General features: G+C 42.7%; 1 protein-coding gene across 1 annotated transcript; it reads right to left on the bottom strand.

The window, feature by feature from the left end:
* Nucleotides 1-218: 218 nt before the first annotated feature.
* Nucleotides 219-1,669, bottom strand: LOC136539356 (histone H3.3-like). The gene is made up of 5 exons (XM_066531309.1): nucleotides 1,632-1,669; nucleotides 924-1,001; nucleotides 745-824; nucleotides 508-598; nucleotides 219-389 (listed from the first exon to the last, which is right to left on the bottom strand). The coding sequence occupies exons 2-5, from the start codon at nucleotides 999-1,001 to the stop codon at nucleotides 219-221; spliced, it is 420 nt and encodes a 139-aa protein (XP_066387406.1). The 5' UTR covers nucleotides 1,632-1,669.
* Nucleotides 1,670-15,815: the final 14,146 nt, after the last annotated feature.

The following is a 15,815-nucleotide window of genomic DNA, read 5'->3' as shown; positions in this document are numbered from 1 at the left end:
TAACTGCAGTTACGTGAAGCTTAATATCTTATACACCAGCAAAAGAAGAAAACCTAGGAGGCTACCATGCGTTAATTAACTAGCTAGTTATTCGACATATAGAATGTTTGACACAAACTTAAGGTAACACTTTTCGACAAACTATTAGACCACAAATAAACTAGTATGCAGCAGCCAGCAGGTTGTCGGTAGCTCCATTGACGACGCATGCAATACGGTTAGTGCCTCTCGCCACGGATCCTGGTAGCCAGATGAACATCTTTGGGCATGATGGTGACCCTCTTTGCATGGATTGCACACAGGTTGGTGTCCTCGAAGAGACCCACGAGATACGCCTCTGCCGCCTCCTGCAGAGCAAGGATCGCATGGCTCTGGAAACGCAGGTCACTCTGCATGTGCATATACATACATAGCCATGAAGTTGCATTTATTTATTTAGATCCAAAACAAACAAGGAAAAAAATGCAGATCATGCATGTATAGTGATCAAATTAGCAACTGTAGTACCTTGTGAAGCTGGGAAATCTCCCTGACGAGCCTCTGGAAGGGCATCTTCCTAATGAGCAGCTCGGTGCCCTTCTGATACTTGCGAATTTCACTGGAAGAAAATAAATGTGAAGAGGTTCAGATTCAGCTGTGACACGGTTAATTGCATGAAAAAGCACAGCAGCACCGTACAACTGATAGCAAAGCAAGACCATGAAATGAAATTTGCTGTGTGTTGCACTTGCTGCATGTACATACCGAAGGGCTACAGTTCCGGGGCGGTAACGGCGAGGCTTCTTCACTCCTCCGGTTACTGGCACTCTCATGCGGGCAGCAATCTATAAATGGTCATCACCAAACCATACTAATGTTAAATCTACTTTCAACACGCAAGTACTGATGATACTTAGCATGCAAATTTTACATATTTTACATACGAATATCTTTGAAACGAGTTGCTTCCTTGGTGCCTTTCCTCCGGTCGACTTACGAGCTGTACACTTAGTACGAGCCATCTTGCAAACAAAATATATAGTAAACTGATCATGTACAAAATAAATCCTGATGAGTATATTGTAATTGAAATAAAATGCTTTTGAGGAACAGAAATAAGCATGTATTATTATATAAAACAGTATCCTGCATATAATTGAAATGTGCACCGAACTACTGTCACACACATAGCATATGCCTAATTAATCATGTAATGTCGTAATAGTAGGAAAGTAAATTGAGAACATGTATATATGCAGATAAACTCTTGTACGACAAAAATGATGAATAAACTCTGGCCAGAGTGGGGATAGAAATAGATTACTGTCTAACGTAATCATATTAGAGTTTGCAACCCATAATTTCACACATTAAAACCCTAGAAACACATACATGTTATAAAAGCAACAGCCGCCAAGGTCCAAACACGGCCAGTTGAACTATACAAACAACTAACAAAGCATGCATGGCAATGAGTTTCAAAAAAAAAAAAAGCATGGCAATGGCCAACATGTAGCTAGATATATGGATAACATATAAAGCAAGAATAATATAGATCACCGGATCTGTTAGTACTGCACAAAGCCACAAATCAAAGTACTCTAATGAGGAGAATATATGTAAAGACGAAGGAGGCGGGTCTGTTTAATTACCTCTCACAGATCGTGTGTGCTATATGATTGCCTCCTAGTCGTACGTCGCTCTTCTGCCGTGACCGTGATGTAATTTGACGGGCGGACGCGGGCACTATTTATATAGGCACGTACGCGAGACGTGCAACAGACTTATTAGGCCGGTTCCTGCGTGATCGGACGGCTCTGATTAGCCTGTGCTGCGGATCGGTGTAGGCAAACGCAGGATTCTTATTGGATGGTGGCATTAATTATGACGCGGATTTATGTAATTCACCAGAGCATGTATACGACGTATGTGTAGTTTTCCTTCTCTATGCTTTTTCGGCAGTCGTTCGATTAAAATCTTACGGATCATGTACGACATATACGTTTAGCACCTTCAGCGGAGTTAACTAACCCACGGAACGAGAATCCGGTCCGACCAGTCGCACTCAAGTCATCCGCCAATCATCCGCGGACCAGCAATCAATTAGCGCTCAAACCACGCGGAAGCGAGCCCAAACTGCTGTTGGGCTACGAAGAATCGGAGGATACGTGACTACTAACCACGCGGTCCAGGTGTGTTTTTCTTTTCCGCTTTTGCTTCCTTCTTCTACCGCTTTTTCCTTACTCTTTTTTCTGTTTGCTCTAGATTTTTCTTCTTTTAATTTCTTTGTTCACTTGTCTTTCTTTTTTATTTTCCGACTCTTACGTGATTGTTTTTCCTTTCCTTTCTTTTCCTTTTTCGTTTCCTTTTTTCTTCTTTTTTTATTACTTTCAATTTTTCTTTTATCCTTGCTTATTATTTTTTGTTTATCTTATTCTATGGGATGTTCATATCTTTATTTTCATTGTTTTCTTCTATTTTATTTATTCTTGTTTATTTCCTTCATTTATTCTTTTCTTTTTCCCTTTATGTTAATCTTTTCTTCTCTTTTTATCTCAATTTCCTTTTCTATTTACACCGTTTTTTACTTTTCCATTTTTTATTTTTTTCTTCATGTTTCTAGCTATCTTTATTTTTTTATTAGTATACATTCTTGTTTTAGTTTTATTGTTCTAATAGTGTTCTGTGGTGTATTTTTATTGTTTTGTTAGTACTTATAAGATGTTCAGTGGCGTGTTTTGAATTGCACGTGGCATGTTCCATGGTGCATTTTTATTGTTTTGTAGTGTAAGAAAAATGGCACCTTGAATGGACTATTATATGATTTTGGTGTTTGATGAACAACATGATCATTTGGACTAACAATGTTTGCTAGTATATAAGGAATGTTCAAATGGATGTAAGGTTGACTCTGACTTAGGCAATGTAGAGATTGGCGTGATCAACACCTCAAGCAAGACATTAGAGCTGCTCTAGAAGATCTACAATCAATGGAAGAAGTCCAAATCATAAAATGGAACCAGCCCAGACACAAGGATACAAAGAAATGGAATCAAAAGAAGCTGCACAATGTGCACCGCATAAGTCCAGTGGTAGCTAAGGTGAAGCACTAGAGAAAGAGGTCAACACACATGCAACAGACAATGCAAACAGAGTCACTGTGCTCCAGAGAAGATAGGCACTGACACTACAGAAACCTAGGGATTGGCACTAGATTAATGTAACACTCTCGGCGTTACATCCTAAATTATTTACTAAAATATGTCATGAGTATCATGTTTATGTATTAATGCATGTGATAGAATGTGTAAATAAATTTCTTGTAACTTAAAATGATCAATAAAAATACTAAATGAAAGTTGATTCAATAGCTCATGTATATTAAGTAGGGTTGAAAACTAATTTTTATTAAACAAAAATACTATAGAACATGTGTGTGATACTTAAATAAAGTTTAAAGTACAAACTTTGTAGATGATAGTGAAATACTTGCTGTCGAAAAATAATATTACAAGCTAATATTTCTACTAGCCTAGAAATTACAAATTGAAATCAAGTTCAGCTCAAAAACTTAGAAAATTTTCTAAGTTTGTCAATAGCTAGACATTCCTATGTTTAGCAAATTATTTGGAGAGATTTGGTTAATGGGTGGTGTAGTGTTATAGCTCGATTTGGTAGTCTCATATGCCATCTTGATATGGTGAAGATGGTTAAGGTCCAGAAGCAACCGTTTAGTTTTTATAGGCGCTTTAAAATTCGTGCATGACATGGTTTCGGGCTAGTTTGCCGCGTGGGCGCGGTCATCACGCTCGGGCGTTCGGCATCGCCATGCTGGCTGTCCCATGCGCACATGCGCTGCCGCGCATGGCCGACCAAGGCTCCTCTGGCCTAGCTATGGCCTGGCCGCCGTTGGCTCCTAGCGCGTCGAGCCGCTACTGCCGCACAGCGACTCGCCCCATGCCGTGCCGAAGCCACTGCCGGTGCCGTCGCCTCGCCATCATATTCGTGCCTCACTCTGCATTTCTGCGCTGCTGCCGGCCTAGTGCGATGCCGCCTCTATCGCGCGCATATGGTCAGGCTCGCCGTCGCCTTGTCATTAATGGCACTACGGCGCGCGGGCCACGCCGGTCGCAAATGCGCGCGCCTGTCTGCTACCGCCTGCGCGTGGGCCTCCACGATCATGTCAACCGTGTCCAGCCAAGGCGAGGACGAGCTGAGCCCACCTACCGCGCCCCCGTCTCTCTCTTTCTTTCTTTCTCCCTTTGCTGCCGCTGTCGAGCCGCACCATGAAATTACCCTACGAACGATCACCTCCATTCAATTCAGTGCATCCACGGTTTTAACATCACGTCATCTCGCTGCCCGACCCTACCCAGTATTGAACCATGCAAGGCCAAGCTCCAATTTGGAGGTTCTCCCGCCCCCGTGCCGATAAGGCCACGTTCGGCCATGGACGAGGGTAGCCCTCCTACCGTCCCTTTTGAACCAATTCACTTGTACCACTAGCTTTGCCTTGCCTCCATCTCCACCTTGCGCACATCAGTGGAACCGGTACCGCCTTCCCGTTGTTGCTGACGCGATCGTGCGCTGCACGGCTCGGCCACACATTGCTAGCCCTCCTCCGCCATCCTCTGCCCCAACCGTCACCTCGGCCTGGTCTAGGGTAGCCTTCTAATGCTCACGCGCTAACTAATTAAGCATGTAGCTACCCCAGCCCACTAGAATAGTGGCACCGCCATCGCGGATGGCCGCGCGCTGCTGCAGCCTTCCCCAGCCAGTCGTGTCACCCTGCACCGCCGCTTACCATAGCTGCTCGAGTCAGAGATGGTGATCGACCTGTTAAATGGGCTCGCGCAGGTCCTAGGTGGCCGGCGTAGACACCCAGTGTCGCCGCTCGCCGCGCCACCGTGCACTGAGTTGCCAGGGGTGCGTGCGGGGGGAATTCTAGTAAAGCCACGGGTTAAGTGAGAATGTTTGAGAGAGGGAGAAATAGTGTTTGTACTTAGTCATAATTTAGGAGAATTTTGAGGTCTTTTTTGCAAAATCACCAGCATGCGCGAGATTGCCCCGCCACGCACTCACACGCGCGTTGCGTCGCGTGGGCCGCATGTGTGGGTGTTTACACCAAAATTTGGGAAAGAAGAATGCAGGAACACAAGGCTTATGAAATTGTATCATCAAGGGATCGATCGGGTGTCAATCGAGGTCAGCAGGTTTTGATGCAGTGTCGGAATCGGCTATTTTATAGATGACGTCAGCCGACAATATCAACGAACTATGTACGGATGGCGTCGAGGCGGGAAACACATCGGACTCTACAAAAAGGAAAAGATTATGGTCCAAGTTATCTTAAGTTAGGAATATTTTCTCTTATACCAAAGATTGTAATGAGTCATACTTGAGTAGGATTCATGTTTAGGTTCCTGGTGTAAATATTAGACCCCGGCTATTGTAAAAAAATCATCAAATCAATCAATACCAATTACTTTTTTCTGTCTTCACGCCAACCCTTAGGAGTAGGAGTATTGTAGATCTCGGCGAGTTCTTCAACAAGCAAGGTTGCATCGATCCGGTCGACCTCCGGCTTGTCTGTAAGTACCGTCATGGCTTATATTTTTGTTTGTAAGGCTACATCAGTCCGACCAACCTCTTACGAGCACTAGTATAAGTTAGTTATTGTTCATTATCTAGTTCAAGTACGGTTGCATCGGTTAAGTTCGACCTCCACTGCTCGAATTAGATTAAGGTCAAGTTATCGGCTCTACATAAGAGTGGCATCCTTTGGGTAGATTCATTAAGTTACCGATCTTGCTGATATTCTTGTTGTCATTAGTTTCAGCAATATCAACCTGCCCGATCGAGATCGATCTAGATCAGCCTCACATCCTTTTAGTCCATCGTTTATTTTGTCACATCGCGATGGTTCTTACTTTAAACGACGGATTATGTTTTATCGGCCGTTCTACTTCGATCTTGATCATGCATAGTATGTGGCTAAGACATGTCTGATCTTGAGAAGGTTTATTAGCTAGTTGAATCTGGTCTATAGCTCGCTATTATGGCTGTAACGATCCGGTCGATCCCCACTATTAGCACTTTAAATCAGAGTATGCTAGTTGGTAGATTTGCTTTCGACCAGGCATGACCTTTGTTGTTTGCTATGCCTACATTGGCTAAATAGCCAATTTCTAGTACTTTAACGCTCCTGAAAGGATCATTAAAACTAGGTGCATTGTATTCGTTACTATAAAATCAATCATGACCCGCGAGCGTTACAATCGATTTTTTCTCGTATCGGTTGTTTAGTCGATTTTCCCGTATGGCTGCTCCTAAAGCGGTACACTTGGAACTGTCTGGGCAAAACCAGCATGTTCCACCCTAAATTACTGATAAACTTTCTCTCCTTATCAATTGCGGGTCAAATTGACTGGCACGCCCTTGGAAATTCATAGGATTGACTAGTCCTGCGTTGAAGCCAAACAGATCTCCAGATCGTTCCATCTTGCTGCGTGTCCACCCAGCGCGGCTACCATGTTTTTGCGCCAACACGCGTTCTGGCATGCCCGGTGGAACCCCACAATCGTCATGGCAACTCACAACAACAGGGACATTCTTATGGTGCCTTATGAAGACCTACCTGATGAGGATAAAGATGTTATCAGTAAAGCTATTGAAGAATTTTAGATCAAGTGTTTGTTGTCCTACACCAAGACACATGACAATAAAGTTGTTCAGAAATATCCACTACCAAGAGTTTTGATGCATGGGCAGTCAGATACAGACGAAGCTAATGATAGGCGTTTCTTCGTAGATGTTGTAAACAAATCTGTCCATGATGCCATGTTGAACCATAATACAACTTTCTTGAACACATTCCATAATACCATGAAAGAGGTGTTTCATGGATGTCCAATTAATCAGGTTGGACCGGCTTATTACAACTTTCCACATCTGTCGACTCAGGGGACTAATCAAGCCGGTACTAGGACTACTATCCATCAAGAAGCAGCACTAACTGGTAATGATGATGTCTAGACAGTTCAGTGCTCACCTGAGCAAGTTTAAGGTACCACAACTAATCAAATATAAAATAATCCTGGATCATCAGTGAGTATGTGCAATAGCCGACGAGGCAAGTTCAGAGTCAAATGGTTAATTTTGGCACATCAAGCCAAATACCGTCGTCGGCTCAAAAAATAGCACCATCAGTTCAAAGGATTCGTAGAGATACAGATCCTCACATATACAACCAGAGACTTCAAGTAGCAAATAAGCAAAGGACCCAATAGATAGAGATTCCACAAGGGTATCATTATGGAACAGATTACAACACCCTTTATATGATTCCAAATCCAGGGTATTAAGGTACCCAAAATTTTAATCCACAGATGGGTCAGCAGTTAAAGAGAAATCTAGATTCAAATGCTGATGAGTTGTTGCTGAGAGTAACCAAAATGATAAAGAATCAATTCGGTTTAAAACCAAAAGGGCAGACCTTTTCATACAAATGTCTGTATCCAGTGGTATGATTTGGTTGCTCTTCCTACAAATTACAGGCTCTAGGAATTTGCTAAGTTCACTGGTCAAGATAACACGAGTATAATAGAACATGTCAGTCGGTATCTTACACAGTTGGGCGAAGCATCCATTGAAGAAGCTTATCGAGTTCGTTTCTTCTCCCTGTCCCTGTCAGGACCAGCTTTCACCTAGTTTTCATCGTTACTAGTTAATTCTATTGCTAATTGGACTAACCTAGAGAAGAAGTTTCATACATATTTCTATACTAGGATAGGAGAAAAAAAATCATAGATTTGACGATCATAAGGCAAAGAACTAATGAATTGAGTGCCGAGTTTCTTCAGAGGTTCCGAGAAACCAGGAATTTGTGCTTTTCATTGAATCTTACTAATGATCAGCTAGCTGCTTTGTCTGTTCAACGAATGTTGTCAACGTGGAGAGAGAACCTGCTTGGGCAAGAGTTTGATAATTTAGGTCAGTTGGCTCAATGGGTGGCAGCACTCAATAGCTAATTCCAGAATATGTGCAGAGATACTTGATTCTAGGAGAATGCTGCAATTGCTAAAGCTTATAATCCATATTCAATTAATGATGGCGATGAGGATGATAAAGAAGAAGAGATTGTTGCGGTTGAATGGAATTGGGGTAAGAAGACAGTAATGGTGCCAAATCCTTGGGGAAAAGTAGTTGAGGAGAGTCATGATTTTGACGTCACAAAATCAGACAAGCTCTTTGATTTCTTGTTTGAGAGAGAACAGATCAAATTGCCCACCAATCATGTTATGTTACCTCCTAATTAGTTGAAGAATAAGAAGTTCTACAAGTTTCATAATGCTACTTCTCATTCTACTAACGAGTGCAGAATTTTCCGGCAACATATACAGAGGGCTATTCAGCAAGGGAAGCTTAAATTTGATACACCTCGGAAGATAAAAGTTGATGATAATCCTTTCCCAAGAGATCAAAATATGGTCGATGTTAAGTTGCTCAAAGGAAAGACTAAAGTCCTAACATGAACTAGGGCAAAAGAAACCAGAACCGATGATCCAAAGATGCAAATATTGGCTGATGGATATACAGAGATTAAAAGGCATCATGATCAACAAAAGAGCCGATATGAGCAGGGAGAGACATCAAGGAACGGGGTGGTAAGGCCGCGTGTCACATCTCGAATTTTATTGAATAAATGACAACGGTAGAAGGAAAAGGATTATCAGTGTTGGTTAGAAGAGAAAGAATACCAGCATCAACAAGAAGAGGAGAGGTATGAAAGAAAACAAGCTAAATCACATTAGAATTATCCTTTTTCAGACATTGTTGAAATGAAGGTTTGAAATTGCCTACCAGAAATAATTGCCCAGAGTGTAGTGAATAATATTGAGAGTTTAGGCAATCTCAAGCCAACCGTCGGTCTGTCCATGCTCAAAATGAGTATCATCATAATAATATTGATCGATGCTTAAAAATAGAAGTGTTCTTGATTGGCTCAGAAAGTGAGTTGTTGATCAAAATTAGGCTGATTATGAAGAAGAGGATGATGAAGAAGAATATGTTTGGCAGGAAGGGCAATGGTGTCCAGGAGGTTTGACAAGAAGCCAAAAAAGAAGGGTACAACGCCTAAGGAACAAAGAGCTAGAATAGGCTCAGCCATCTGGTAGACCTTAAGTGTAGCGTGCTAAACAAACAGCCGATAGGGGTCAACCATCGGCAAATATTCAAATGGCTTTTCTGTTGCCGTCAAAATTTAGAGCTCTAACAGATCAAGAAGTCTATTCAGATTTTAATGAATTAGAGTATGAGGAGATAGTTGCCAAGTTGATAGTAATACAGCAGGCTATATTCGATAAGCCCGCCAAGCATCGGCACTTGAAGGCTTTATATGTGAAAGGTTTTGTTGATGGGAAGCCAATGAATAAAATATTGGTGGATGGAGGAGCTTCTGTTAATCTTATGCCTTATACCACTTTTCATAAACTTCGCAAGGGACCAGAAGATTTGATTGAAACCAACATGATGCTTCAGGATTTTGGGGGTAATGCATCCAAGACTAGGGGGCAATGAATGTCGAATTGACAATCGGAAGTAAGACTTTGCTCACCACATTCTTCATCATTGATGGGAAAGGTTCATACAGTCTACTCCTTGGTCATGATTGGATTCATGCAAATTGTTGTGTACCATCAACCATGCATCAATTTTTGATTCAGTGGCATCGAGATGATGTTGAGCTGGTTTGCGCTGATGAATCTGTGAGTATCGCACCAGCCGATCCAGTGTATTGGAAACTAGCAGACTTCGAGTGTTTTTCTGGCGAGCTATGGGAAGGAGGCTTCATTAGAGTCAATGATGAAAGCCAACAACCAATCCAAGCAGTCGGCTTTGAGAATTTGTTTTAATGGATAATCCAATAGATGGTACAGATGGTAAACTAGGACATGACTTTACGTCGGCCGATGAATTAGAAGAGATAGATATTGGTTCTAGAGATAGGCCTAGGTCAACATATGTAAGTGCTAAGTTGGATCCTGAGTATAAGCAAGAGTTGATAGATTTATTAAATGAATTTAAAGATTGTTTTGCTTGGGAATATTATGAGATGCCTAGTCTAGATCGATCAATTGTTGAACATCGGTTGCTAATCAAACCTAGATATCAGCCGTTTAAACAAGCTCCTAGAAGATTTAACCCAAATATTCTTGATGATATCAACAAGGAGACTGAAAGATTACTAGAAGCAAAATTTATCCAACTGTGCCGATATGCAGAGTGGATATCGAGTGTTGTTCCTGTGTATAAGAAAAATGGGAAGTTAAGAGTTTGCATCAATTTTAGAGATCTGAACAAGGCTACACCCATGGATGGTTATCCAATGCCGATAGCTGATATGTCGGTAGATGCAGCAACCGGGCACAAGGTTATTAGTTTTATGGACGGCAATGTAGGATATAATCAAATTTTTATGGCTGAGGAAGACATAGCAAAAACAACATTTAGGTGTCTTGGCGCAATCGGTTTATTTGAATGGGTTGTGATGACCTTTGGTTTGAAGAATGCTGGTGCAACTTATCAGAGAGCGATGAATTATATTTTGAGAGAATTCCTTATTTGACACCAGACAAATGACTCGTTCCTTTCTTGGCCCTCAAAAAATTTCCGTTCCCTATTTGACACCGAGTTCAACTTTCATTCCTTATACGACACTTCATTGGATTTTCCATCATGAACCGCTAACTGCCATGTGAAAAGATGATTTTGCCCTGTGGGCCCCGCCACCCTTCTTCCTCCCCTCCTCCCTTTCTCCCGATGTGTCCGCACCCATATAAGGTCCCTCTCTCTCTCGGTGTTGATGGCAGACGCAGGGGAGACCTCAGAGGACGTGGACCTAGAAGAGGGCCGCACGGCTCGAGGTCCATCTCCACTGAGGCTTCTCGACGCCGTCTGCTGCTGTAGCGGCGTGCAGGGCACCATGGTAGCCGTCGTGGCCATCGGCGACTGCTGCGCGAAGGGCCCGCCGTCTGCTTGGCCACTGGTATCTGCGCTAGCATCCGCCGGAGGTGGTCGAGATGGCCTCGTCGGCCACTGCGTCGAAGGCGCCACTGTGGACGCATGCCCTCTAGATCCAGCATTCACGCTCTTCCCTAGGGCGACCATGGCCGTTGATGCGGTGGCCATGGCAGCGGCACCCGGGTGGCGGCGGTGGTGGGGATGGGGACAGGGAGGAGACTTGCGACGAGGCAATAGCAGAGGGGTTGGGGGAGGTGGAGGGGAAGGGAGGGATGGGCGCCGGTGCCAGCCGACGCTGTCGTCGGCGGCGGCGTTGGGGAGATCGGGGCCACCGGGAAAGGGTTGGCCACCTCGGTCCATTCATTGTGAAACTACGAGCTGGCTTCAGCGGGAATGGTGGGGGAGGTGGAGGGGGAGGGGGAGAAGGGCGCCGGCGCCGTGGTGGCAGCCGACGCCGGCGGCGGCGATAGGGTCGGGGCTTCAGCATTGGGTGGGTCGGGGGAGGAGAGGAGGGAGAAGGGTGGTGGGGCCCATAGGGACAAAATTGTCTTTTCACATGGCAGTTAATGGTTCACGAATGGAAAATCCAACGGAGTGTCGTATAAGGAATGAAAGTTGAACTCGGTGTCAAATAGGGAACGGAAATTTTTTGAGGGCCAAGAAAGGAATGGGTCATTTGTCTGGTGTCAAATAAGGAATTCTCTCTTATATTTCTCATAAGTTGATCAGCAGGATTGTTGAAATCTGCATTGATGATGTAATGGTCAAATCTAAAGGGTACAAGGAACATCTAGCTGATTTGCGGGAGACTTTAGAGTGCACAAGAAAACATGGTTTAAAGATGAATCCCAATAAGTGTGCCTTTGGAGTATCAGCTGGACAAATTTTGGGTTTTATGGTCCATGAGAGAGAAATTAAAATTGGTCAAAAAAAGTATGAAAGCAATTGATGAGGTAGTGCCCCCGACTACTAAAATAGAGTTACAATCTTTGCTTGGTAAGATTAATTTTATTAGGAGGTTTATTTTAAATTTGTCAGAAAAGGTTTTGTCGTTTTCTCATTTGTTGAAGTTGAAAAATGATCAAGAATTTAAATGGGGTGACGTACAACAAAAGACATTTGAGGAGATAAAGGAATATATGAAATGTCCACCCGTGCTGGTCCCTCCTCAGCAAGGTAAGCCTTTTAAGTTGTACGTGTTGGCTGATAACTAGACAATTGGATCGGCCTTAATGCAAGAGTTTGAAGGAAAAGAATGAGTTGTTTTCTATCTAAGTAGAAGGCTTTTGGATCTAGAAACAAGATATTCTCCTATTGAAAAGTTATGCTTATGCTTATATTTCTCTTGCACCAAGTTGCGACATTACTTGTTATCGGCTGAGTGTATAGTTGTTTCTAAGGCTGATGTGATCAAACACATGCTATCAATGCCGATATTAAATGAGAGAATGAGAAAGTGGATTTTTGCATTGTCAGAATTTGACTTGAGGTACAAATCGGCTAAAGTAGTCAAGGGGCAAGTAATAGCCGATTTTATCACCCAGCATCATAAGCCGAGTATTAGCTATGTAGAGTCGATACGTTGGACGTTATTCTTTCATGGATCATCGTGCAAGCAAGGCAGTGGCATTGGTATTGTTGTTATTTCACCTCGGGGGGCAAGTTTTGAGTTTGCTTTTCCAACTAAACCAATGATTACCAACAACCAATCAGAATATGAAGCTATTCTTAAAGGGCTTCAACTTCTCCATGAAGTAAAGGCCGAGGCAATTGAAGTATTTGGAGATTCACAGTTAATTATTAATCAGTTGATTGGCATATATGAACGTAAAGAAGATACTCTGAGGGGGTACTATGAGTGCCAAAGGTTGCTCAAGGAATTTCCTCATGTCTCTCTTCAGTATATTCTGAGAGCATATAATCAAGAGGCTAATCGTTTAGCTCAAAGTGCATCAGGTTATCGAATGTTTCAAGAGGTCTTAAGTAGTGAGACCTCAAATAATGATTGGAGAGTTGAAATAGCTGATTACCTTAAGAATCCATCATAGAAGGTTACAGGAGACTAAGGTATAAATTGACTAAGTATGTTTTGCAAGATGATCAGTTATATTACAAAACAGTCGATGGGGTGTTGCTTAAATGCTTAAATCAAGAAGAAGCTAAGGTGTTGATGGGTGAAGTACATGAAGGGATATGTGGAGCTCATCAGTCGTCTTATAAGATGAAATGGATTATTCGTAGGACTGGATATTTCTGGCCAATAATACTAAAGATTGTTTTGAATATTATAAAGGGTGTCAAAATTGTCAATATTTTGGTAATATTCAGAAATCGTCCGCATCGGCTATGAATCCAATAATCAAACCATGGCCTTTTCGCGGTTGGGTAATTGATTTAATTGGCCAAATTTTTCCGCCTTCAAGTAAAGGACATAAGTTCATATTGGTAGCAACGAATTACTTCACTAAGTGGGTTGAGGCAATTCCTTTGAAGACAATAACCTCAAAGAGCATGGTTGATTTTGTCAAGGAGCGTATTGTGTATCGTTTTGGGATTCCTCAAACTATCACTACCGATCAAGGGACAATGTTCACATCATAAGAGTTTGGAGATTTTGCTGCCAGTATGGGAATTAAGTTGTTAAATTCTTCTCCTTACTATGCTCAGGCTAATGGCCAAGAAGAGGCGTCTCATCAGATTATAATTAAGCTGATCAAGAAAAAGATTGAAGAGCAGTCAAGGAAGTGGCATTCAACGCTTAATGAGGCACTATGGGCATATAGGATGGCCTATCATGGATTGATTAAAACATCACCTTATAAACTTGTGTATGGTCATAATGCAATCCTTTCTTGGGAGATTCAAACTAGATCAAGGCGTGTCACGTTGCAAAACGATTTATCAGCCAAAGTCTACAAGAATCTTATGATAGACGACTTAGAGGACTTGAGTTGCCATCGGCTGTGTGCTCTTGAGAATATCGAAGCCAATAAACTAAGGATTGCAAAGTATTACAATAAAAAGGTCAAGAGCAAACAATTTTCTGAAGGAGACTTAGTCTAGAAAGTGAAATTGCCAATCAGGTCAAAGGACAGCAAGTTCGGTAAATGGTCACCTAATTGGGAAGGACGTTATTGGATTAAACGTTGTGCACCTAGCAATGCTTATATTTTGGAAACACTAGGAGGAGAAGAAGAGTTTGATAGAGCAATCAATGGAAAATATCTAAAGAAATATTATCCTAGTGTTTAGATTAATACTTGATAGCCGATTTGTTTGGTCATCGGCTCTAATAGCCGATACCAGAAGGGTATCGTCTCTAGTTCAAAAATAAACCCGAAGGGGTAAAAGCCGGTACGATATGTATCGCCTATAGAGCAAGAACAAACATAGATTGGTACATGGAATATGAGTACAAGAAACCACTTAAAATGAAGAAATTGTTTGCTAGCTTCTCCTATTACAAACTAAAGGCCGGAAAACACTTTATTCACTATGTCCTCGGCCTGGGAAGCAAGGGTTATGGAGTTGGCGGCGTTAAAGAAATCCTTGACCAGGTGCTCATGATCCTCAGGGTGTTTGGTGGCTTGAAAACCATGGGGAAGAAGTCAAAGCTCATGGCCAGAGCAAGCTTGTGTAGCAGCCAATGCTATGGTAGCACCATGATGAACACCATGGAGAGCAACCACTCTGACGTGGTTTGGGATGTCGTACAAGCGAACTACTGGCATGGCACCCCTAGCATTGACGAATCCTATCGCATACTCTACAGCTGATCGAAGGCTTTCCAACTAGGCTGATAGATCTAGAAAGATTCGAGGAAGGGATGATCAAATCTTGAAGACAAAAACTAAGAAGACATAGAAAATTGTGATAGGCATCTCACCCATGATTCTAGCCTCGGCCTTGGCCAACCTCTCCTCCACCTGGTCAGCCTCGGAGGGTGATCAGTGCTGAACCAAGGTGGTCAGAGCCGATTTCACAACAGAGAGGTAGTCGGTGAGCTTCTGGCCAGCCCGATTGATGGATGCGATCAGATCGTCGTTGTTGATATGCTTCCTTGGGTAGCAAGGGAGCGAGTGGTGAATCGTTGATGAAGACAACCTCAAAAGTTGAGAGGTGTTGGCCCTATGATCCGAGACGATGGGAGCATCCTGAATTGCATCCTCCTGATGATGAAGATGCTGGCGTGGTGACACAGACCTATCAAAGGCCTCTTTAGCAGACCTCTTGCCGCTCTCCATGTCTTCGAGCCTATGGGAAAGCAAAATTGCACCAAGGAATATGGAAGGTTTGGGATAAAGCAAGTTGTTTTTTGATCCACAACCATGGCCCATATATAGCCCGGGAGGTGAGAAGATAGGCTTCGTCGGGGTTATGGAATTAAAGTCAGTTATGAAAATGGAATGACACTCTAGAAATTCAAAGGATAGATCATGAAGAAATAATATATTCAGACTTATTGCTTCCCATAATTACAAGAACCAAAGGTTTACATTAACTGATGATCAACCCACTAGGACTTCTTTGGATTGAAGGGAGTCTAGATCCCCACAAGGCCAAAGGTCATCATGGACCAAGCCATATCAGCCCGCTGATAGAAGTGCATCAGGGAAGAGAAAAGGTCGCCTGCTTTAAAGATACCCATATATCCAACCAATTGTTTGGTATCTAGGAAACAATGGGAAAGAAAGATGCCTGCTAAAAGACACCCATTTCTCGATGGTTGGGAAACCGTGGGAAAGAAGTCTGTGGTTTCCCCGATGAGCATTTGACAAGGTGAACAAGAGAATGGTGTCCGCACATTTTAGCCC

The sequence above is a fragment of the Miscanthus floridulus genome, chromosome 2 (assembly GCF_019320115.1).
Source record: "Miscanthus floridulus cultivar M001 chromosome 2, ASM1932011v1, whole genome shotgun sequence".
NCBI classification, from domain to species: domain Eukaryota; kingdom Viridiplantae; phylum Streptophyta; class Magnoliopsida; order Poales; family Poaceae; genus Miscanthus; species Miscanthus floridulus.
The sequence above is the reverse complement of the archived record's forward strand: the minus strand, read 5'-3'. Positions and strand labels throughout refer to the sequence as shown.